Here is a 25,595-nt window from a genome sequence, read left to right as displayed (position 1 = left end):
TTATTTAACCCTGAAACTCAAAAGATCAGTTCACTTTAACAGATTTGCCACTTCAAATCCCTTTGTGTTCAAATATGTTGCATTTTTTTTTCTTCATGGAATGTTTGAAGTTCCCTGTAAAAATAATGCCTTGAGGATATTTTTTCCTTAATACTGTTTAAAAAAAGTTGAAAGCATTTAGCTATTGAAGTGTGCAGGGTTCCAGTAAAGGAATAGTTGTCCCTGCCCATGAGCAAACTCTCTTGAAATTCACTATTCCAGAACTCTGTTGCTTTTGCCAGCAGTGAAATTTAAACTAAAAAAGGATTTTTTTTGCATTAGTTCCAATGCAGTTTATCAGAGTATTGGGAGATGGGGGGAAATGGCTGCATCATTCTGAAACAGAAAGGGTGAAAATGTTGTTCAAAAAAGTTAGTTTCAGTTCTGTATGTTGGGGCAATCAAATCTTGTTGCACTAAAGACAGCTAAAAATAAGTATACTTCAGATGTAGTTTCTTTATTTCTTTCTTTGCAGGGAGAAATAAAGAGATTCTTTTAGGGTTTTTTTCCTACTGTTTTGTTTGATGTAGTTCTTAGCAGCCCAACAATTACCTTAGGTGATTCTCTGCAAGGACTTGATAAGTGAGAAAGGACTAGATAAAACAAAATATCTGATATTAATGTATTTTCCTACACACAGAGAAAAAGATATAGAAAATGCTGCTGTCTGTAAAGACAGAAATGGATTCCCCAAGTCACCCTTGATTAAGACAGGAATGTTTATGTTCTGCTCAAGCTCTCCACCTGTGGTTGCAGCCCCAGAGCTCATTCTGAAGTTAATAAAAAAATTACATTTACTCTTCCTACTTTTGTGACTTAATGGGTAGAAATATATCAGTGAGTTTTGAACATGGTAAAGTAGGGACACACAATGGAGAAGGATGAGGACAATTATTTCAATGTCTTTAATGCTAAGGTTCCTCTGCTTATGTTGATGGTGTCTGGTGTATGCTCCCATAGCCAAAAGCAATTGTTTTATTTTAATGCTTGTATGCTTTCCTCTAGCATGGCACAATTTTTTTCTGGCTGTATACAGAACACAAGGTCTACCCAAAGATCTTAGACAACAGAATGTGTGGGCTAACCTGAAAAACACCACAACTGTGACAAAAGCAAGAGTGGAGTAGGCAAAAAAAATTAATTTCCATACTTCATTAATATGTTTTCACTTTCCTGACATCAATGACACTTATATGAATGTAAATGTAAAATTTTCAGTATGAAGGGGGAAATAGACAGTAAGGAATATAAGCTGATTTTATAAAAATTCTGACTGCAAATTTCAGAAAAGATTTTGCAGGTAAATAATAATGCTTCCACATCCAGATGATGAAAATGAATGATCATAAGAGGAGAGGAAAACTTCTTCTGGTATGTCCGCCTAGATCTAATGTCAATAGCTCTCTGACTGTTCTCAGTGTTAATTTGAACAGTTTTATATACACTTCACATGGTTCTGATAAAGAAAGTAGCATTGAAACTGCAAACCCCATGCCCAAAAGTGGCTTTACAGAGACTGCAGAAGGCTGGGGCACACCATGACAGCCCCTCCAGAGGAGCAGCCACATGTACTGCCATTAGTAGACAAAGTCCATCCATACGAGGGATGAGATTTCTCTTTGAAGAAAAAACCTTTATCCACTTGGAGATGGATGGTCTTTACAGAGCTCTGACCTTCTCCTTGACAGCTACAAATGGACCACTATCTATGATTTGTTTCTATAATCCACTTAATGCAGCAAGCTAGATTATAGATAGCAATTTATTTGTAAAAATCATAATAAACCACTATTGTTTTAAATGCTAAACATGGATAAATGGCGAGGAAAAACTGATGAGACAAGGTTCGTGTTCTTGAATCTACACCAAAGAATTATGGCAGACTCTTGCTTTATCTGCATTGGAATCAATTTAGTAATTTTTAATTCACTGATTTTCTCTTGTTTGCTTAACATTTATTAATTGATTGTCACTCTCATGCAATTAATTCAAAAGTTGGCAAGTTTAACATGCAGAGATTAATTTTCTTTTACTAACCCACTACTCAGAACACTTTTTTTTGGAAAAACAGGTTACCAAGAAATTACCACTACATCAATCATATTTATAAATGAAATACAGTAGGGGTGTTGCATGCCATCTGTCAATCCACACTGAACCTTTACTTATAATTGGCTAAGTTGTTCTATGTAATTCAATAAAATAACCAGAAAAAAAATAGGATAGCTCTGTCTTTCACACACTGCAGTCCCAACCAAAAGTCAGCCTGAACACCTATGACTTCTCTCTGCAAGGCTGGGAATCTCTCATTTAAGAGTATGAATTTTAGGTCATACAGAAGTAAATGGTATGCCTGCCCCATCATCCAGTGGTCACAGGTCACAGGTTGTTGCACCTTTACAACAACCTACAGGTTCCTCAGCTTCAAGTGTTTCTCATCTGGAATGAGAGCCACTCACTTGCCCTTCATGTCACACTCATTTATGGTGGCTGAAATGTTTATTCGGGAGGGAGGAGAGATAATGAGCAAGGTTTCTTTGCTCTTAGTTACCAGGGGCTATTCACAAGATTTTGGACTCACTTGCAGTGTTCCTCATTACAACACAAACCAGCAGAGTGAAAGGAAAAATAGCATTCTATACTCTCATTATTTTATTATGGCTTTCACCATACTTGGTGTTTAACTGAAAGCCCCAGTTTCTGTGTCTTTTTTTGCTCTGTGTGTCACTTAGGCTGCTGTTCTAAAGTGGACAAATTGACAAAATAGACCTTTTTATAGAGAGAGGCAAGGAATATGTCTCAGACAACAAATATCTTTGTAGCCTATATAAGAGTAGAATGGACTCAAGCATTTTGATCTCAAAATGAGGATTTAATATCTCTCACAGACTGCACAAAGGCCCAGAAAAATATGCAGTTAGGTACAAGAAGACACACAGAATGAATTCAGCATGCAATGCAGACTGTAAGATACATGAGCGTGCAAGCTGTGATGTATGGAAGTGCTGCAGGGCTTGCAGGAACCTAACCCAGACATTTATTTATTTTTGCACAGAAAATAAAATGTGAGCTTTATTCTCTCTCCTGTAATGTTAGTAAGAAAGCTCTATGGAAGAAAACTAATCTTTTCTGCATTTGAACTGAAATCTGAAGTTAGCTCTTCCTGTAACAACTGAGGGTAGAACATATATGCACATTCATCTGTACTTTAATCTCATGTGCATCCCACTGGTTTAGCAGGACTAGATCTACGGTCTATTTGTAAAATAAGACTTGACATGATCTAAAAGACTGAAAAATTATACAAAATTTAACAAATCAAGGTCAGTGGGTTTCCTATAGAAAACCTTAGAACAGCATCTTTTAGATGCATTTTAAAACTTTCCTACGGAAATTTTTACCAAGTACATTAATTCTCTGTTAAAATCTATGGAATCGTTAATATCTTGTTAGCTCAGGAGAAATTTTCAGTAAAGAAAGGGAAATATGCTAGAAACATATGTAAATTTTGAGGATTGTGGTATACTTTGACCTGGTGAGTCATTAGTAGCTCACTGCACATCCATCTACACCCCTATGAAATTCAGTGGTACCTGGTATTGCTTTGACCATGTAAAACAGCTCAGGATTTGGCTTATTATCCTGTTTAAGTCACTTCCAGTATAATTTTTCCACTTTCATCTACTTATGTGGAGCACCTTCCTTGAATCTCAGGTGAAATCCCCAGGACACCTCATACAAACATGTACTTTGGATAATTGACTGTCTGGTTTAACAGCTAAATTTAAAGCAAGCCAGGGCTATGGCACTGTATATTTTGTTGGATACATTTTCTGGCTTTGTGGGGTATTCACTGCATGATTTGATAAAAACTGAGGCTAAATGAACTCTACAATTTGTATTCCTACAGGCAAAAGTTTATTGGCTTGGGTTTTTTTCCTTGGCTCTGTCTGTAAGGTTCATTACTTACAGTTACTGCAGAATCAATTTGAAATGGCCAAAATCAGTGATGGAATTTATAGCACAATAAATGCACTGCCATACAAGTGCTGCTACACATGAAAGGGCTTCGGAATATTTTCAGCAATCCTTCTACACAGCAGAGCGTTCTGTTTTTATCAATTTAACAGAATCACCACAGGTATATTCTAAGAGGTGTAATCCTGACAGCTACACAGCAGATTTTCTCTGAGGCAGATATTTTTACAGGAAAACAATATTATTGATAAAATCTTAGCATATCAGAACACAAAAAGGAAACTGCACACATCTTTTTCTTTCTCCACAACAGGCATTTGCAGTTCCATTTCACTCACACAAAAAACCGCCCTGAACCAGAAAGAGTTTATGAAGGAAACATTTTCACTCTCCTTGAGATATATATTAATTAATTATCAACACTATGGCATGTGGAAAATGTGGAGGGCATTTGTAGCTAAAACATAAAGTATAGCATCAGCAGTTCCCTGTTTCTAAAGTCTATAAAGATTTACATTTCTACTTAGTACATTTTTCTTTCCAAGTGTCTCTATTATAGACATCTCATATTTTACATCATTTTAAAGCACAGAAAGTTTTAACTTTAGAATGATGCATTGTGCAAAAAAGACAGAAAAGACAGATGGCAGGCTGTCCTCCCCAAAACTCAATTTCATAATATGCATGTGATTGCTAATAGGCAGGCACTAAAAAACAATTTTCCTTGACGGAGAAGAGCTGATAAATTGTCAACATAAACTTTGTCTGTGGTTGCTCCAGTGATCTAAAGCTCTTCTGTGAGCTTTGTACCATCAAAGTCTGCATCTTCCAACCATATAAAAATTTATGAATGCATATGACTGTAAAGTGACTGAAAACAACCCATAATACCTCTTTGGGAGTTGAGAATCAGCTCCTTGCTTCTTCAGGAAAAGCTGTGTCCAGTGCCCCATTCCTAACCCTGGACGTATGAGTGTGAGAGATCCAGGCTGGACCCAGAGATGCCCTGTGAGCTGAGTGAAACAGGGCTCTGCATTTAGCTATCTCCTAAGCACAATGATATGCCTGGTGCTGGACTGAATTAACCAACATGGTCTTTTTAACAGTGCAAAGGGTCACAACAATTGAAGGCTGCTGATTATTAGGAAGAAATTATTTCTGAGCACTTCAGCAAGGAGAAATGAATGAAAAATCTAATGAGATAACAATTTCCAAGAAGAGAAATATTTCTCTAATACCTCAGACCTTCCAAAATATGTCAAAAGTGAAAGGGACCACCGAGTTCACATGAAATAAAATGAGCATTCTGCTCTTGCACAACGAATTGTTGGGGAAAATGTCCAAATTATTTGTGCACAGAATGAGGCTTGTTTACACTGGTAGTGCAGAGTTAATTTCAGATTTAATATTTCACTGTAACTGGTATCTACTAATTTTGATTTTTAAAAGGCTTATCACTATTAAATATTTTCATGCCTCTAAGAATTCAGATCTTATTTCTGAGAATAACTGAGAAGCAGCAACGCAACAGCAGATGAGCTGTGACTGTTATGTTATCAACATATTTGCCTGGAAGAAAATGATGTGATGATCCCACCACATATTTAATTTGAAAAATTCCTTGAGTTTGATTGTGAAAAGACTGAAACATTTTAAACAGGTTTTTCTTGCCACACAGAGGAGACTTGAACTATTTGCAAGTATGTGACCAACTCCGTAAAATGAAGCCATGGGATGAATACATATTTCTCGAACTGCCTTTAAATGCGGGTAATACTGTTAGTTTTGAAGGCCTTGCATCCTATTGTTTTAATTTTTTAATATTTCTCTATAAATGTCCCCTAAAACAAGCAAGAATACAAACAAATCAGTAGAAAAAGAATAAATAAATAAAAAAACTTTAGAAATATTGTCAAATATTAGGAGGATACACTCTTTTCCATGTATAGAAGTCACTGATGTGCTATATTGTTTGGTTTAGCATGGAAAAACATACAAAGACAGGAATTATAACTGAATATGTCTGTAAAAAAAGGGGGCATGGGAGGGTCTAATGTGTTATCAGAACTAAAAGTGAAAAACCTTGTTTACCACTAATGAAACACATCATGTCTGTGTCCTTTCAATAGCAAGATCTTTACACAGCAATGAGCACAAGAAGTTCAGAGAGAATAAAATACTTATCCATAAAAATTGAAATAAAACTTGTAACCCTCCTCAGAGTAACCTCTTCAGAGCTCAGACCTCTTTATGCAATTTACATGAATTTTCAGTAGAGACTTTAATCTGAAGTTTTTAAGAAAATTACCACTTCTTGTAATACACTTAGTGTTTTCATTTGTTTGCAATATTTTTTACAAATTTTAAGTAATGGAGAAAATTAGGATAATTGTGCTCTTCACACTTATTCTCAGATACTGATAATTTTCCTTTAAGCAGGCACAAAATTCTTGGTTCTAAGGAGGAACAGACAAAAAACATAGCAGTAAAAATTAAAATTTCTTATTTCATACTGGTTAGAGGTGCATTAAGGTATATCAGCTTTAGGGTCAGTATAAGCCTTGCTCAGCTTTCTTTAAAAGCATTGGGAGTAATAAAGACTTCCATTTTATCTTCAGTGAAATAATACTGCTGAAATATCACCTCATTTTTGATGTCAGCAGTGATTTCTTTTTACCTCCATGATGTCAAATGGGAATTATTATTATTAGAACGACAGCTTCCTAATGATGCTGTAAAAAGGAGGAACTGAAACTCTTTCCACTAAACATCTATATCCTGCTTTCTCCACAGGGTAAAGCAGACAGGCTAATCCACACACCACTCTTCAGGAAAATCAAGAGGCGTGTTCAAACACTAAGAAACAGAAGCACCTTAAACATCCAGAAACATAGGCAATAATGGCTTTCTTCATTATATAGTGGTGAATATGCACTCTGAAGAGTAGAGAAAAATGACATTTACACTACAGCAACCCTCTCTGGGAAGCATGCTCTGAAACACTCATGATCAATTTTCTGTTCTAGGTGGTAAAACTGGCACATCAGTGTCCAGATCACTATCCAGGAGTCACTGCCCCAGGTAAAGTGAGGGAATGAAAGCCTCATGTGATGGCTCCTGTTCAACTGATGGCTTCATGTACGGCACACTGGGGGTGGCCATACCTGAAATGCTCTGTGCCTTTTTTTCCTCCCATTTTGACTGAAGAATAAGTACAGAAAAATGTTGCTTCATATGACACCAAAATAGATTAATAAGTTTGGCTTTTGAGTAAATGATGGGCTTGAAAACCTTATGCAAACACCCATTCATGCAGAAAGTGAACAGCAGATGCAAACTGGTGCTATCTGCGTCAGCAAATGGGGTATTTTCATTTTCTAATGCACTTTGATCAAACATAAAGAGCTACAGTGAATAATGATTCCCTACCAATTTCACATTTACTTATAACACCTATTGCTTCAGAGTAGTTCACAAAGTCTTTAGGGTGCACACATCTATGGTGGCTATGAAAAAATATTAATCAAATAGGAAAAAGAAAAGGTCTCTATATGAGGCTAGGGGGTTTTGATATAAGAACAGCAAAGCTTGCAAGGAGCCAAGTCACCTGCCAGATGAGGAGGTGGGTGCTGCCAGCCCTGCTCTTTTCCCACAGAAAGGAGGCAGGAACAGCAGTCCCGGGAAGCTCCCCTGGGCTAAATCCAAGGGGCAGGAAAATGGGTTTTGCTGCTGGTACCGTGCTTTGTTTTCCTTCTAAGGAAAAGAATTTTGGAGTAGCTCTTCTACAGTCAGTTGTAGCCCAGTTGAGAGCAGGAGTTCATATTTTTCTGATTCAGGTTTATTTTTTTTTTTTAACTTTGGTTGTTGTTTGTTTTGCTGGAAGTTCTGCTAAACTTCACACTATCTGGTCTGAGTGCTTTCTTCTTTGGCATCTCATTTTGTGTATTCAGGGCAACCATCAAAACAAAGGAAGTACCAGCCTGAGAAAAAGAAGTGTGATGCACTGGAACACAGAGATGATTTGACAATATTCATGCACTAGGAAGAAAGGCTGAGGATGAGGTTCAGCATGTAATCACAGCTGGCTCTGACACAAACGGCCATTGTTATCTTTGGCAGGTTACTTGATATCTTGGTATGTTAGCACTTTCAAGACTCAGATGAGTGTTGCAAAAGTACACTCATTAATATAAATGAATTTATAAGCAAGAGGAAAAAGCCAATAAAAAAATCCTGCTTTGCACAGGCAAGAACTGCACATAAAGGTGAAAGTTTGAAAAATGTGGAAATCAGTGTATGAGCCTATTGTCTTTTTTCAGCATATTTTTGACAAAAGCTGTGAACTGCTGCAAGTGGTAGAGATAAAGAGGTTAATAGTGTCTGCATTTGGACATCTAAAACAACCCTTAAATTATGAAAAAAGGGGGGCCAAATCATTTACTGGCAGCAGTTATAAAACAGTGAATTGAGGCAGAGATGCAAGCAGCAGCACCACTCTGTCCTAAAGCAAATCTTGGCTTTGTGTTCTTTTCTGTGCTTCTGTGAAAGGCATATTCCCAGTCATTACCAGTAAACAGTGATAAAAAACATGGGTGGATAACTTAAGAAGACCCTGTGGACTGAAGACCTCTTTTTTCAGTAGCCATTCCTACCTGGGAGCACAACACCATTCTCCCAATGTGCAGTAAGAGATATTTTCTGCTCTGCTGAGATCCCATTGCTCTCATCCTACTCACTGAGTTTTGCTATTAACACCACAATGGGTCTCACACTGCACTATGAGTTCACATGTCTCATAATTAGTGCTGCTTATGAAAGTGCATCTTACGAAACATTTTCTGTCTCTATGACTCAGTAACACTTGGTTCTTGAAAGAATACTAGATTTGGTTTGAAACTGCTCCTTGTCTATTTTGAATATTTTATTCTGCATCAGAATAAATCTAGTTCTCACAGTTTTCTCTCACAGTTATATTGGACACACAATGACTTTTAAAAAAGGAGGCTTCAGAATTATGTTGCCTAAAAAACAGAGTCAAAGGCAATTACTGCTAATTTGGTGATAATATTATCTTTTTATATCCCATATACTTTGATAATAGAATTCATGAAAATAAAAAATCTCCCAGAAAACAATCTGTGCTTACTCAATTTTATATTTTCTTTCCTTCCAGAACACAGAATTTATTTCCCTTTTACTCAGTTTGGAGCAAACCACAACTCTGAGGTCATCTAAACATTTAAGGTAATTGAGGAGAAACACATCCTGATGACAGGTGTCAGGAATACTACAGCTGCAGTCATTGTGAGGCAGGATCAAAGCTTGAATCTTTCTTGTACAGAAGATTGCTATTAAAAAGGCCTTTTATATAACACTAACTGGTTAATTTCAATAGTGCTACTGCAATAATGAATGCCTAACATATATTAATTTTTCCAGATGGTAGAACAGTGCTATAAATCCCATTAAAAAGATGCTCAGCCCTCATTTTTTCTTTTTGAGATGATGGAATTCATATCCAATGAACACATTTTAAAAAGTTGGTTATGTATTTAGATGCTGAGGGTGAACCAAGCTTTTGCAGATAGATCTCCTAATAGAACCTCACAGTTGCATAGCAAGGCCCCAAAATGAAACCCCGTCTTCTTAATCTGGGTGCAGACCATTATTTCTTGAACCATATCTTTATATCTACGAGTAGATACCTCATAAGATTCAGATTGGCCCATTAGTATTTTGTTCTTTTTCAAGTCATGCTGCATCTTTACTAGCTAAGAGACTTCCTTTTGACAAAAAGGTCATCGATTTACATGGGTGAATTCTCGATCAGTTCTTTCTCACTGACAAATTACCTTTAAGTCTTCCCAGTGCTGAAAAGCCTGGGGAATGCATGTGCTGACATTTAGAAAACTCTTCACATAATGCTTCCTGATGTTGGTTTCTTATTCCTTCTTCACTCAATTAAAGAGGTGTGGCAGTAGCCATGTGATAAAGTACTAAATTCTGCAGTTTTCTTTCTTCCTACAGAGAAAGGTCAGGATATCTTTTTGGGACAGAGTAAAATACTTGACAGAAAAGATTTCAAGGGGGAAGAATATCAGAAAAGGAGGCAAAAAATTTAGGTGAAGCTGTAAAGTGGGATAAGTGAATTCCCTCACTGGGAAGAGGGAATGAAATCTGTCTCTAACACAGGCCACGTCTGAAAAATGTACCAATCATGAGACTATTTCCTGCCTTCTCTTTCCTCCTCCATCCTCTCCTCCTGCCCCCATGAAGTGGAAGGTGCTTTCCTGCAATGATATATTGGGTCCTTAAAGTGATTTTGGAGTAGGGGCATGTTGTTTCTGAATTCCAGGTGTATCTTTTACTTGGATGAGAAACAATACTTTCAATTTTGGATTCAGCCAAGAGAACAGTATCACAAGATGAGCCCAATGTAATTTTGTCTTTCTAACACATTATTTTACTCTCTTGCCCTCTTGGATTAATGAATCCAAATCCTGCCAAAACCTGCACTTCAAGTGCTCAACTAAGGTCTGCAAATCTTGCCCAACTCCTCAAGTTCTTCTAAAATAAAAAAGTGAATAAAGGAAGGAATAGCATGAAAAAGACACAGTAGAACCATGAGAGGCATAAAATTTCAACAAAAAATTTAGATTTCCATCTTCAAAATTGTCCATCAGAGAATTCTAACTTTATAATTTGAAATACCAAATCTGAAAGTACAATCTCAGAGAATGTTTGATTTTAAATGAATTTGCAGAAAGAAATCATTGTCAAAAAAAAGAAATAAAGAATTCATGAGGACTACAAGACTAATTTGTGAAAACACTTTTCTGGAGTTTTAAGTATTATTTAAAGTATTTTGATACACCTCATGCAACTGATGTATGAGGTATAGCTAATCAAACTTGCATCCTCCATTACTGAACTTCAGAAATTAGATGTGCAACAAACCATCCAAATGTCTAAATGAAACTTACCAAACCAATTTTTTTAAATATAGCAATTTACTTATTTTTATGCAGTCTGTCCACTGGAAGGGACAGCCTGAAGGTTTTCTAGGATGTCTTTAACTCTGCTAATGGGTCTTCAAGATATTTACTTGCCAGCTTTGTGGGAGATGAAGAGGCAACAGGTGTTGGTTATACCGCATTCAGAGATTGCCACAGTGCCAGCAAAAGCACAAGGCAATCTCCTCGTGTTTGCTTATCCACTCCTGTAACAGCTCATAACGAGAGTGCTCTTCCATAAAGCAGTAGAGGAGTATGCACGGATATATCCTAGCACCTCTGATGGGCTGATGAGCTGGAATCAGCTGGCAGCTACTGACTCTGATGCTGCTTGATGCTTTGACTGCTTCTTGAACCCCTTAGTTAAGCTTTGTTCAAGAGAACAGTATCAGTTCATGAAAGTTTGAACAAAGAAAATTCTAGCATAATCTGATGGGCAAGTAAACATGACAGAACAATAATAGGATACTGTAGAGGAGTAGAAAATTTACCACTGGACCCGAAAAATATAATTTTGAATTAAAATTAGCTTTGAAATGTGATTGAGTAAGTCAGACAGTAGAAAAATTGAAGTTGGGAAAACTTTTAAGTGGACAGAACTGTGACCCTCAAAGGGAAGAAAATGAAAATAAAACCAAAATGAAGATAAAATCAAAATTAAATACAAAACCATATTTCAATGATGAAAAAAAAATATTGAAAAAAAAGTAAGATGAGTTACATTTTCAATGGAGAACAAATAGTAATTCTCTCCAGCATGGGTCTCAGACAACAGCTGCAATGGTAATACATTCTGAATTTTGCAGTGAATGGAATTATAAGTTTTTTCTTTTATTTGTTTTCCATGTGTTTTATCAGTTGACTGAATTTTATTTCACTGTTTTTAAAGATTTTAAATTTATTAACTGAAAAATTAATAACTCTCTAGTACTGAATGTAAACTTTTTTCTGGCAGACCTCTGAGCCTAAGACCATTAAGAATAGGAAATTCTAATTCAAGGAGAGTGATAGGGAACAATGAAAGGGAAAGAGAGAGGAAGAATTAATCATGTAATCACTTTTCCACTTACACTTTTAAGGTAATATGATTCATGGAAAAAGGCTATTACCTCCATCTTTGCGTGTAATTCAGAACTAGTTATATCAGTTCAGGAAGGGACTATAAACAGGTTCATCTCATGTCAGAATTGTCTAGAGCAGGGTTTCTTTGAGGCATACATATGTGTTAATTTACCAGTCTGCTTTTTGTTACAACATTTCTTTTGATAGAAAATTAGTTCTGACTAGATCAACCTGAATGATTAATCAATTTTATTCTTGGACTGTTTTCACTTTTGTGTGATTGTCCTAAGGCAGGAACCACTCTGACAATTGACTGAGCACCTTGTGGACCACCTCAATCATTTGCTGTCTACAGGAAACCTTCACCAGCAGTACTCAAAGCAAGGCAAAATGACGATGTGGTTCTGAGCTCAGCAAGAGTTTGGATCAAGCCACAATTACTTCACAAAGATGAAAAAATTTTGTCATTGCTGGAGGTCTGAATCCATGGGGAGCTGAATACCTTTGAGGGAGCTAAAATCTGACTCGTAACACAGATAGTTCCTAGCACACTGCTCCCAGTGAAAGGTTGTATGCTGATTCAGGGGGGTTATCCCTGAATCCCCTTACAAGAGCTCAAGGGAAGGTGTTAGCAAAGAGCCCTTGCCTTTTACAGATGGGAAATTCAGTGCTCTGTTGTACTCTGAAGGTGTGAGACACTGGCTCTTCAGTGGGCCTGCTCCACCAGGATTCCCTGCAGGAAGTCTGCTGCCCATGATCCCAGCTGGCACAGTATTTCCTGACTAATGCTGAAGGACTTCCAGGGATCTCTGATGCAGAACTTGGCCAGCTTTTCCCAAGATCTTTGTTAAAGTTATGCAACTATTCTTCCCTGTTGATAATTTCTTATAGATGTACATCCATAAAACTAATGAATTTTTCTTAATTTTGGCCTTGAGTTTGTTCTAGTACTGGACTTTTAGAAATCAATTACCAAGATTCCTAAAAGTGACTTTTACTACAGCGGTTGAGTTTTATTATGCTTGTCTGATACACCAACTGACAAGAATGTTGAAACATGGCAGTTCTGAAAGCTCAGTTAAAAGGTTATTCACTTGATCCAAATTTTCTAAAATAAATGTACTATTTTTCTGGGGCTTGCTGTGGCCATGAATAATGGTCCTTCCATAGAACACAGAGCGCCAATTACCAAACTTTTGAAAAACTGTAAGAGTGCAATTCATATTGCTGGACACAGCTAAATGCTGCCAATCTTTAAAAACATCAAAAAGCAGAAGAACTGCACATCTATTTTTACACCTGCCTAGGGCTTGCACACTGTTTATGCAATTTTACTCAAGCTGACTTGCCTCATGAAAAAATTTGGAAAACCCTCAATGTTTTATTTACAGGCAGTTTTGTTGGCTTTCATACTTTTTCTTTTTATCCATTAATTGTGTTCAGGAAAAACTGGCTATAAAATATATCAGATCTTTCAAAACTAATTTTGCTGTACTTGTGACACCTCAGTTGTGGTTTTAAATGCTGCCATGAGGCATTAGAAATTCTAAGAGAAATAAAATTGTATTTACATGATAGACATTACCATGTCTGTTGAGCCAAGGGTCTAGTGTGAATTTCAAAAATTGTATAGTAATGAGTAAAAACCCCACCTTGTGAAGCCAGCTTATATGTCCTATTCTGATTCTGGACTGAAATTAGATTGTCAGGAGTCCAAGAGAGAGAATGACAGAGTCATTCACACATCTTACTTTTGTTCCTACCTACATCTGGAAAAAAAAAGTGAGACTACAAAGTCCACAGACAAATTCCCTATGTTTTACCCATTATTATTGCATCAAAAATATCCAGCAAAGTAAGTTCTCTATCAATCTAACTTTGTCCAAGCCTGGTGGACCACACCTAATAACGACAATTAGTTTAACTTCAGTGACCTGAAAAAACAAGATCTCTTCCAACCTAACCATTCTATGGCTCCATTACGTGCCAATTAATTAATTAATTAATTTATTAATTCTCCTTCTTCCTCCTAAGACACTTCAGTGTCAATACACTTCCTGGTCTTGGTATCTTCCTAGACTTGCAAGCATGAACAAGTACTCAGTGCATTCTTTCAGCTGTTGACAATTAAATAGGACACAGATCAGAAACTTGTGATGCCTTAAGAAACCATTGCTTTGGACTTAAAACTTCTACTAGCAACAACTTTAATCATCTTCACCCAAAAACCATCCAAGAGCATGATTCACAATCACTTGCTTGCAAAGATATTTCTGCTAGATTTTTACTCCTCAGGTAGCTACCATAATGCTATATTCTTAGAGAATTTTTTGGGAAAAGTGAGTTGGGGAACTTTACTTTAAAGCTTCTCTAAATCTTCCTGTAAAAACCAAAACAAAATGGTTGTGAAAGCTTTTAAATGAACTTTCACAAGCAACTTCTTTAAATACCCACACATTCTCAGACTTACTTTCTTGCACCACTCTTTTATTTTTTATAAAACTTAATGGATGACATATTTCATTCCACAAGTTGACAATGTTTAAAATGTGCTATTCCTTCTAGTTTTAGTATACTGCAAAGCCAGTGATAGCTACAGGCGCTATGAGCGATATACAACTGAAGAAAAATGAGATTACTGCTGATAAGGAACAAGAGACTTTCATATCTTAAAAGACTCTGAAATCCAGCAAATATGATCCCCAGCAGCAGATGCCCCTCAGACAGACAATGAAAGAAAAATGGTGGAAAAGTACTCAATGTGGCTCATTGTTTCCTACAGCTGGAATGGCAGAAAAATGAAATAGCATGCTGCCTGCATGAAGAAATCCTACCTCTCTGGGAAAAGCATAAACCAAAAATTACTAACAGTCTTACAAAACGAGCAGTAATTTTCCACTGTGGGAAAAGTGATGTTACTCTGACTCACCTTCTTTGGTAAAAGATACCTTTACTTTGGAAATGTTCCTCTTTTGAAGGCTATCATGCTGTTATCATCAACATTTATCATCATAATGATCCATTTAATCGAAGTGCAGTACAAAAGCCAAACCTCAGGCTGAAAATATGTATTAATGATTCTTTAACAAAAGGAATGAGATATATGCAAATGTGGAATAGCTCCTCTCTCTGTCTATTAACGTGCTCCTGGAACATGAATGAGCATAATTTCAAGATGTCAATATTTCATGTTACAGTGCAACCCTTACCTTGTATCCTGATGATTTGATGTGCACTCCTCGCTTGGTCAGGGTAGATTTCATTCGGATGAAAAAAGAGCGCTCTAGAGTGTTGTCAGTGGTTAGCAAACTGGGGTTTGTAGATTCCACTAGGGAATAGAAAAAATACATATACACATAATTTAGATTTTATACATCCCCTCTAAGTTATTTTTCAGGTGCAATCCTTGAACTCACTAAAAATAAATGACTGATGGATGCTAAGAGTGTTGTAATCAATTTAACTCATTTAGAAAATGTTTATTTAGCAAAAAAGAAATTACAAAAATATACATATACTCAGTATGTCTCATTTTCAAGTTATTTTTCCCATAGAATTTTTAACAGAGATTTGTCTCATTAACTCTTTCTTGCACAATTTAGTGATGACTGGAGTTGGAAGGTATGTTGCTAGAGTGTATGACATTGTTTTAAAAACTGTTTGTCAGTATTTTATAAAAGGCAAAATCTCACTTAGGTAGCAATTCTCTCCCGAAATAGGCTGCACATTCTGCAGATTTTTATTCCCTAGTCACTCCTCAACTGCAGTGATACCTCAGTCAGTGCTGGATTTGTGTGCCTTGGTTTCCATATTACTGAGGCTGAATTAGGGCCTTTATTATCAATAAAACATTAAACAACTTGAAGGCAAGAATTCTCAAGTAAATGACACATATTATTATTATTATTGTCATCATATCATCAATTATTGGTGATTAATTAGTCATTAATGAAATATCTTTCTAGTTCAGCTGAAGGGATATTGTACTTGCTCACAACTAAGTATAGCTCTCAACTGCATTTCTCCCTCCCTTAACTGCAACCACTAAATTACTTAAGACTCAGTATAAACCACGATAAAATAGCATCAGCACTGAGGTATTCTTTATACAATCTTTACAATTCCTATTTTGTAGCCCTGATAATCAATTTATCCCTGAAATATTTAATGGGAAAATTCTGGAGCAGCTTACAACAAACAGGTATTATTTGATATAAAAGAAATTTCAATTTCAGTGAGGAATTAACATGGAACAAAAATATTTTGAAATTGTACTTCTGTTGTTTAGGAGAACCACACAAACTACTAGTAGAAAGTGTTTAAGTATTTAAAATGCCTTTGTTATGCAGTCAACAGAAGTGCAAAAATTTGTTTGTGAGCTAAGGATTTTATTGAATTGTCCTTGATTGAATGTGGTCAACTTGTCTTCTGTTTCTGACATTTCAGCTCTGTTGTGATAACTGACAACAGTGCCCCTTTCTTTAGTGTGTCTCTTAAGATTTTTTTGTTTTAGAGAGCATGAATTTGATGTCATTTTAAATGTACAGCTCTTTATCACTCGAGGGAAAAGCAGAGCCATGTTATATTTAGTACTTTCATTTCTTCTGATTAAATATGAATTACTATGAAATTTTTCTCATCATCTAACACACCATAATACGCCAACAGCTTTTTAATACACTGTATAAGCACAAACTTCTGCTCTAAGAGTTTAATTTGCCCCTCTAATCCAATCACATCAACCTTATTTCTCTTATCAGAGATTCCCATTTTGAATTAAATGAGCTCATTAGTTTTAATCAAAAGCAGAGAGATCAAAACTTAAACGTAAATGCTTTAGATCAGAACTGTCAGTCAGCCGTGCAGTTCTATTTTACTAAAACACAAGATCAGAGACCCTTAGAACCAATTTTTTCTCGTAAGGGATGCCAAGAGCTTGAAGATGCTATATCCTTTTTTTTTTCTCCCAAGGACAGATTATACATTTAAGGTTAGACTTAATTTAGAGTATTTTTTTCATCCTGGTGGAAATGGGAAAGTATGCCATTCTGCTGTTGTCTCTTTCACATTTATTGGTGCAGGTTCTTGGAGACCTGAACAAATGTGGAGCCATCACAATCCATGCAACAAACCTGTCCTCAAAAAATTCAGCTCTGTTCAGCAATATCACATAAGAAATAAAACTCTGAAGGGAAAGATATTTTTCAGGGTGTGGGACAGTTAAACCCTGAAACAGCAGCAAAAATCATCAGGATAGCAGCAGTGCTGGTAAGGTGAGGATCATAATTAATTATTATTTTTATTGTACAGTACAGTGCAGTAGTTAAAGAGTATATTAAGAAGCCACAGCATGGGTGCTTCCTGCTGTGTGAAGAAATGCTAAAATCAGCTTAACAAGCATAGTTGTTGTAGTCCAGCACATTATACTCTAGTACAGGCAGTAAGTACAATATGTCCTCCTGTGTTCTAATGGTAATTACCTAAACATACAGAATTAAACACATGATATCTTATGCTCAAAAAAAGATCAGGCTGTAATACATATGCAATATTCCCAAAAAATGGAAATTTCTCTTTCATACACTGTTAAGTGAAAGAAAGGATAACAACTGACATACCATAAAATGTACTTGGCATAAACATTTTTTAGGCTCATTTAATCATGTATCATAAGATTCACATAATTTTTCTATTATTATACTATTATTATTCTATTATTATACTATTATTATACTACTATTATGCATAAATCTATACATCTCTAAGTGAACATTACAAAGTGCACAGATTTTATCCAACAGACTGGAACAGTGTCATACAAATATGTATTCTGAAGTGTTTGATTTTCTTTAACAAAAAGTATCTGAGAGTGTATGTGTGAAATGGGATTGGTTACCAAAAGTCCAGAACAGCTTATGAACAGCATTTTGAATTTCTCTCAAGAGAGAACCATTAGGGCTGATAGTCAAATCTGCATTCAGAGTTGCACCCATCCACAGTAGGTACTGTAACAATGCTGATGGTGATTATGCATGCAGGATTTAAAAAAAAAGATGTGCACAGAACAGCTCCATCGATGTCAGTGAGATTTGCACAGGAATATTTGGAATATGGTCCATTATGAGTTCTCAGGAGCTGGTTTTAAACATCTGTGACTGAACATTTTCCATTTTTTTTTTCAATTATGTCAAATCCGACTTGCAATCTGAGGAATATCAGGATGAAACTCTAGAAATTAATTTTTGATGAAAAAAAAATCTAAAACCTTTTAAAAAGTCTGAAATAAACAAGGTCCACTTGGCTTGATACTGCAGAAACAAAAGGCATCTTTTTACACTGAAAAATAAGGCTTCTGGCTTGAATTTACTGAGTTTAAACCTACTGTTCAGTTATAAACTTCTTAAACTGTGAGTTTAGAATGCTAATTATGTGATAAAAGCCAATGCTTACTGCATGTGAATTAAAGTATTTTACACTGTCAGACTTAGAAGTATAAAAAATAAGTCTGGGTTGTCTTTGCAAAGCAGGTAATTGTGTACTCTGTTGGGAAAGCACTTGCCTTTGTGTGCCCTTAAACATCTTCAGCGGATACTACTAAAGGAATAAACATCTTCTTTTTCTGCTCCCAAAGCTGATAATGCAGGATGAGATTTCTAGACACAAGGAATGCATTTTCCATTTCAAAGGGAATGAAACTGCAATCTACTGTACCCATATGGAAGTGTCACAAATGTTAAAAAGCTCAAGTAAGAGCCACAGAGGCAAATGGGAAGATATTATGAAAGAGCAGCCAATTCACAAAACTGTTTTGTTATCATCTTAACTTACTGAGATTGGCTCTGTTGGTCAGAGCATGGTGCTGGTAATGCCAAGGTTGTGGGTTTGATCCATGTATGGGCCACTCACTAAGGAGTAGGAGGTGTAGACCCCTTCCAGTTCAGAATATTCTGTAATTCTGTGAACTTCTGTGATTCTAAACATTTCTTTGTGAACAAACCCTATCTCCCTGATCCCTCAATGGGCTTTGCTTTGGGAATGATCTTGGCCCCAGACCCCTCAAACCAGTCACGCATTGTTTAACTTCATGCGCTGGAAGAGTTCTTCTGGTTCATCTGATGGCACAAAAACATGGCCATAGCTGTCTGGAGGACTGAGGTCCATGGCTCTCATCCTGCAGGGATCTGCAGAGGTACTGTACACCTGTGTGCAGTCTGACTAATGCTATAGAGCAAAACAATGTAAACTAATGCAAATAATTGCTCATACACAGCAATAGCACAAGTACTGTCCCTATGAGTGATGCACAAGCACATTCAAATTTAGATAAACAATTTATCCCCCAGGAAAAAAGAAGTTCCACATTTGATTTATGTCTTAAAAAAAGCTGCTACAGTAGGCTGAATAATGTTTACCAACTTCTGGGCTTTTTTCTTGACAAGCATTAAAAATAATTGAGAGGAGAAAAATGCATTTTTGCATGCCAAACAGAGAAAAGACAAGCTTCTCATTCTTAGGAAGAAAGGAAGTTATAGAGGGAAAACCAAAAACCAACAAGGAATTTGAGATTGGTGGAAAAAAGTACCTTATGGTTTAACATAAAGGATTTTCTGGATTTTGTAACAATTTAGGAAGGTTTCACCTGGCTTTCATTTCACTTCCTTGAAAACATATGTCCATACATTTTTAAAAGGACATTCTCAAACACCAACTATACAGCCAGCTCTTAAAAGAGAAACAAAAAAAGCGAACATACAAAACAGTCAGAAAAAGGGAGCTCTTTTCCTGTTATCTTCTACACTTGCAAACCTCCTCTCACATTTTCTTAAAGGCTTATAAACCTTTGCATAGGGAACTGAGAATCATTATGTTCAGAGGAATTTATAGGTAATATAAATCTATCATTTTCAGTTGGACTAGATGCAGATTTTAAATGTTTCTCTTTTTTCTGTGCAGTTTATTGTCTGTAACCAGGCATTAAAAGACTAAGAAAATTTAACCTTGATTACTTAAGTGACTCTCAAAAAATCACTATTTGCCAAGATCATTCTCTCTCCGTATCTTACAGATCAAATTTGATAATTTTACAAACTAAAAGACAGATTATCACAACTACTCACCCAACAAATAAAAGAAAAAAGCTACAAGTTAAGACAATTTATTTCCAATAAGTGCAACTTACTATACTTAGCAATTGTGCAAATGAATGTTTTAAAGTGAAGTGGGTTCAGGCTGATCACAGGCTGAGCATGGACAAGTAGTGGAAGCTAAAATTTGTTCTAGGGAACTGCTGAAGATTCCTGGGCTACTTGGATGAACCACTTTGGCTTATTTGTGGACACTGGGAGCCCACCTGGAGACCAACTAAAGAGCACAGAGTAAACAACTATATAGCAAATTCTATAGGTGCTCTCTTGGTCTCACCAGTGTGCTCAGCACCCAGTGAAATCAAGGACTATATGAACTACTTATTTACCATTTTGGGTGGCAAAGGCTCATTCACTCTTCCAAACCAATACTGTTTCTAAAAGGAGGAATAATATTTTTGCTGTAAACTGTCCCAGTTAGAAACAGGAACTTGAATTCCTGAATGATCAGATTTGGATCTGAAATTCATGGTCCTTTTAGATGACTGGGTAAAACTCATAAAATTTCTGTTTTGGAATTTGCTGTAAAACTGAAGAAGTCAAGAATTGGACTGGATTTTAGGTGACTTAGTTCCATTCTTTCCTTTATATGGGGGGAATAATAATGGAAGCCGGATAAGGCATCACTCAAAAGGGGAAGATTCAGGACAGATCTTCAAAAAAAAAAAAAGGAAAGAAAGATGACTTTTTATAAAGAATTTATATCTAGGTAATGTTTTCAGATGAGATAATAAACTGTTCTTTTTTGTCACCCTACCTCCAAGATTAAGACAATACACTTTTCATGACCTATAGGCCTATTAGAAATTCAAAGGCATATAAACTTTAAATGCTATCAGACTTCTGTTGAAAGGTAGATCTTGTAATGTTTTTTATTAATTTTTCCCCCCTACTCTTATCTCTCCAAATTTTCCAGATCTAGCAACTGACGGTATGGTCTAGATTGTCTTTTGCAAAATCCTTAATTTTTTGCAAACAATTTGACATTGAAGCATTATATGTAATATATTTATTTCATTTCCTTCACAATTTCTAAAGAGTATGCTATATATATTTACATCTAGAGATATGAATATTTTTATAATCACTGTAATTACTGGCCTATGGTCCACATGAATGGTGGACACTGTTAAGCTTACATATTTGTTCGAAACTGGGAGAACAAGAGTCTAACTCAGATATATCCAAGTTTTTTTTAACGTGATACAAGTCCATGCATTCAAGCAAAACACAACTCAGTGAAGTAGCAGTGAATTCAGATACAACAGCCAAGGAAGTGAGAGAATGTGTTTAATATCCGATCTACTTGCATACTATAGTTTGGGCACAAAAATGGCTGGATCTGCACAGAAATAAGCCATGCTTTGCAAAGTTATCCTGTAGTATTACATATAATGAGCTTGCCCTGTTTGCTTTTTAATTCAACCATGCCCAGGCACTGACTATAGTTATGTAGGAGAAACTGAAGTAAAAACTCAGAGGCAGGCATTTAGTATTATCAGAAACATTTTTGAATATTCTATTGTAATCTGAACTACCCTTATTGGACTAATAATCACAGAACCACAGAGTCATAAGATGGTTTGGGATGGAAAGAATCTTAAAGATTGTCTAATTCCCACCCTCCTGCCATGGGCAGGGATACCTTCCACCAGCCAGGTTGCTCAGAGCCCATCCAACATGGCCTGGAACACATCTCATGGATGGGGCATTCACAACTTCTTTGGCAAACACAGTGTCCATCTTTCTCATAGTAAAGAATTTTTCCTCATTTCTAATCTAAACCAAATCTCCTTCAGTTTATCAAAACACCCCCTTGTCCTGTCACTACATGTCCTTGTAAAAACTCTCTCTCCAGCTTTCTTGTAGCTCTCTTTAGTGACTGGAAGGCTGCTCTAAGTTGTCCCCAGAGCCTTCTCTTCTTCAGACTGAACAATTTAATTCTCTCAGCCTTTCCTAGTATGAGAGGTTCCACCCCTCTAATCATCTTGTGTCCCTCCTCTGGACTGCCTCCCATATAGGTCCATGCCCTTCCTGTGCTGGGGCCCCGGAGCTGCAGCCCTGCAGGTGGGGTCTCACGGGAGTGCAGTAGAGGGAGAGAGTCCCCTCTCTCGCTCTGCTGGCCATGCTGCTTTGGATGCAGCCCAGGATAGGGTCAAGTAATATTTTATTTAATCCCTCAAAGCTTTCCTCCTTGTGCATTGCCTTCTGTTTCTTCTTCAGCCTAGAAATATCTTATCAGGCTATTAATTCCCAACATATGCAATTTACTTCCCATGTAAACTTTATCCCACAGAACTCTTCACATATCTGGTAAAATAAAGAGTTAAGAGCCAGGACAAAGCTATAAATAAAATATGGCCAAGATAAAACTATGAATAAGATTTTTGTTACACTATGACATAGAAAGACAGATTTCACAACAAATTTTGGTATGTCAGTGATCTGTGAAAGACACTGGGCTTTTTTGTTTGTTTGAAAACAACATGATAAAGATTTGTTATTAATGGAGCTAATCATGGTAGGAAACCTTAACTCTGAGAAGTGTCTGAAAATGTTACAGTCTACTGGGCTTCAATCCATTATCTGAACACTCACAAATGTACCCATACTCATCCAATAGACCAGAACAATTCTTGAAGAGCTGCTATGGTCTTGTGAGTGAGTGGTACATAAACCATCCTGTGTATGAAGTTCAAACCTTCCCCTACACTTTTACATCTAAGGTTAATTTATTTTAAACAATGGAATAAATAATCCGACCTGACCCGGTTTCATATGCGGTCTCATATGAGGTCAGCAACACTCCTACATTTTCAAGGTGTGGTGAAATTCCCAAAGAAAATTAGCCCAGTGATAGCATTTCCTTACTGTTTACTCACTTTGCAGTAATCCTAATAAAGTTTGAAACAGGACACACCCAATGGATGGGAGAGGTCCTGATATTAGGAGAGAGTAGTATCATAAACAAGAGTACATCTCTCCTCTGTTAAGGAATGTTTATGGAAAAAAGAAACTGGTAAATGAGAAAACAACAAAGGAAAAAAAAAAAGACACTGACTAATTTTGAGGGTAAAAACTTCACTGAATTCCCCAAGGGCTTTATGGTCCTGTGAGGAATAGAGGACTAGATGTTTAATCTCCTTTGAGATGTGGCTGGTTTCCACAACTTAAATGTTCATTATCCTTGCTGAGAAGCTTCTTATAAACAATTTTAAGCATTTTGTTTCAGCACAAAGCTGCCATTAAATGCTGATGTTGCTCCCCCCTCTTTCTTGCACTAGAAAACTGAGGGCATTTTTTCTTTCTTTCTAGTTTTCTGCTCTTGCCTAGTAACTTGTGAATCATTAACTGACACTACAGAGCATAGCTGTGAAAATAACTGTGGTTTAGAGCTGCCAATAATGGCCCACTAAAGTTCCTTCCCAGCACATGGCATAAAAACACCTCCAACAAACATTAAAAAGTCCCTTCTGATGTTGCTTAACATTGCCAGCCTGCTTGGGCTTAAAAAGCACAATAAAGAGGTTGCTTTCCAGATCTTCATATGCCAAATGGGAGGTGCTTTTTGGTGAAGCTTTTCCCTGAGGGAAAGGAGAGCAGCTGAGTTACCTCACACTGCAAAGTCGATGTTTGGATGATCCCACTCTAGGGAAACATACACAAGTGCCACAGTCAAGCTGCTACTAGTGGATTTGTCTGTACTAAGCAACTAAGCAGTAGAAAAGTTCAAGAGAAAAAAAGGAGCATCATAAAGATACTCTTTGGGAGCACATGACATCCAGCAAAAGCCATTATGCAGCAGCCTGAGTATGCCAAGGAACAACAGTATGAATACAAAAAGTGAGTGTCTGAAGTCTTAGTGGAATTCCCTGAAAATATAGCCACTTGAGGAATCTATTTCTTCAGAAAATACCTTTTGTGCTGCTGGGATATTTGGGGGATTCTATTTTCAATACCTGTGTTCTGGATCTAGTGGAGCAATGCTTTTATCACGACTATAAAATGGTTACGAGGCAATTCCTCATATGAAACAGTCAGTAACAGTGGAGCTTTTTAATGACAAACATGATGTCAGACAAAGGGCATCAGGACTTACTCTTTGTACTACAATACAAAATAACAATACATAAACACCTTTGTGAAAGCAGCTTGAAACCCCATGTTTTCTATTAAAAAGTCATGTTCAATCTTCACTGTTGATAGAACAGAATAGCTAACACAGAGAACACTGTATATCAGAAAGGTCAATAGTTATTATGAGCTACAAATATATTTTTTTCCATCCTTCAGGCTGTTTAGCGCATATCACAGCATGAGCAGCTGTCTTCTTTAATGCTTTTAAAATTAGAATCCCAAAGAGGAAGAAAAAAATTACATTTGCAATGATTGCTCTTTGCTTTTGTAAGTTTACTTTAATACACTATTTTATATACATGAATCTTGCATGCAGCCTAACCAAGGGGCAGTTACTGGTTCCTAGTATCTACTGGATTGTTACATCAATGCATACAGAATCCTGACAAAAAAAATCACTTTGCACAAATTGTGTAACCTTGTTGAATAACATGTCTAGAAAAGTATGTAGCTACTGAGCATATGTTTAAATCAGGCAAGTGCACATGTGCAGGCACAGACTGATCTGCCCATGGTGAACAGTTACTGGCTCAGCAGCAATAAACAGAGGGGGCCACCATTTTCTGTTCACACACTGAAAAAGGAAAAAAAACAACGGTAGTACGACTGTGGCAGCATTTGACCTCTCACATTTTTCAAACGTGGCAAATAACTGGGTCCATCTTTGCTAACAGTGAACAACTGCTAAACACTGCAAAGAGGTTTCCATTCTCTTCTTGGGATTTCTATCACATTGGCTCTATCAAACAGTTCCACTTTCCAAGTTTAAACTTTTTATGAATGCATATTGGTGTGTCAAATGCAAATAAGTACTCTATAAATATTTTGAAGCATGGAGGGCAAGAAATAATTTTCTTTATAAAACAAATTTTTAGCTAATTTTGAATGGTTCAATGATAAGAACTCATGCAAGTTGGATTTACACAGCATATGTTGTCAAGGGAAAATATGTATAAATGTCTAGAAGAACTGTCATGAGTTTAATTTTTGTTTACAGATAACTTCATCACTGGACAGTCAGTAGAATAGGCATGGTGCTAAGCACCATGTCATGACTTCAGAATAATATATTTCAGAATATAGTCAAGTGACATTTTTTCTGACACAAAATGTAAGAAAATATATTTTCACATACTCAGAATCTACTTACCCCTGTCAAAACCAGGTTTAACTAACACTGGTAATTTTCAATATAAAGAGTAATGGAAAAAATGAAGAAATG

At 36.4% G+C, this 25,595-nt stretch overlaps 1 protein-coding gene across 3 annotated transcripts in view; it reads right to left on the bottom strand.

Annotated features, from left to right (window-relative positions):
• NPAS3 (neuronal PAS domain protein 3) overlaps nucleotides 1-25,595 on the bottom strand; it is a 592,022-nt gene that overhangs the window by 39,236 nt on the left and 527,191 nt on the right. For all 3 annotated transcript variants that reach the window (XM_058025872.1, XM_058025873.1, XM_058025874.1), the window contains one exon: nucleotides 15,302-15,420. In XM_058025872.1, coding sequence (XP_057881855.1) covers nucleotides 15,302-15,420 — 119 coding nt within the window. The remainder of the gene's footprint in view (nucleotides 1-15,301; nucleotides 15,421-25,595) is intronic.

This window comes from Melospiza georgiana, chromosome 6 (assembly GCF_028018845.1).
Source record: "Melospiza georgiana isolate bMelGeo1 chromosome 6, bMelGeo1.pri, whole genome shotgun sequence".
In the NCBI taxonomy this organism is placed as follows: domain Eukaryota; kingdom Metazoa; phylum Chordata; class Aves; order Passeriformes; family Passerellidae; genus Melospiza; species Melospiza georgiana.
Note: the sequence above shows the minus strand (reverse complement) of the source record. Positions and strands in the feature narration are given on the sequence as shown.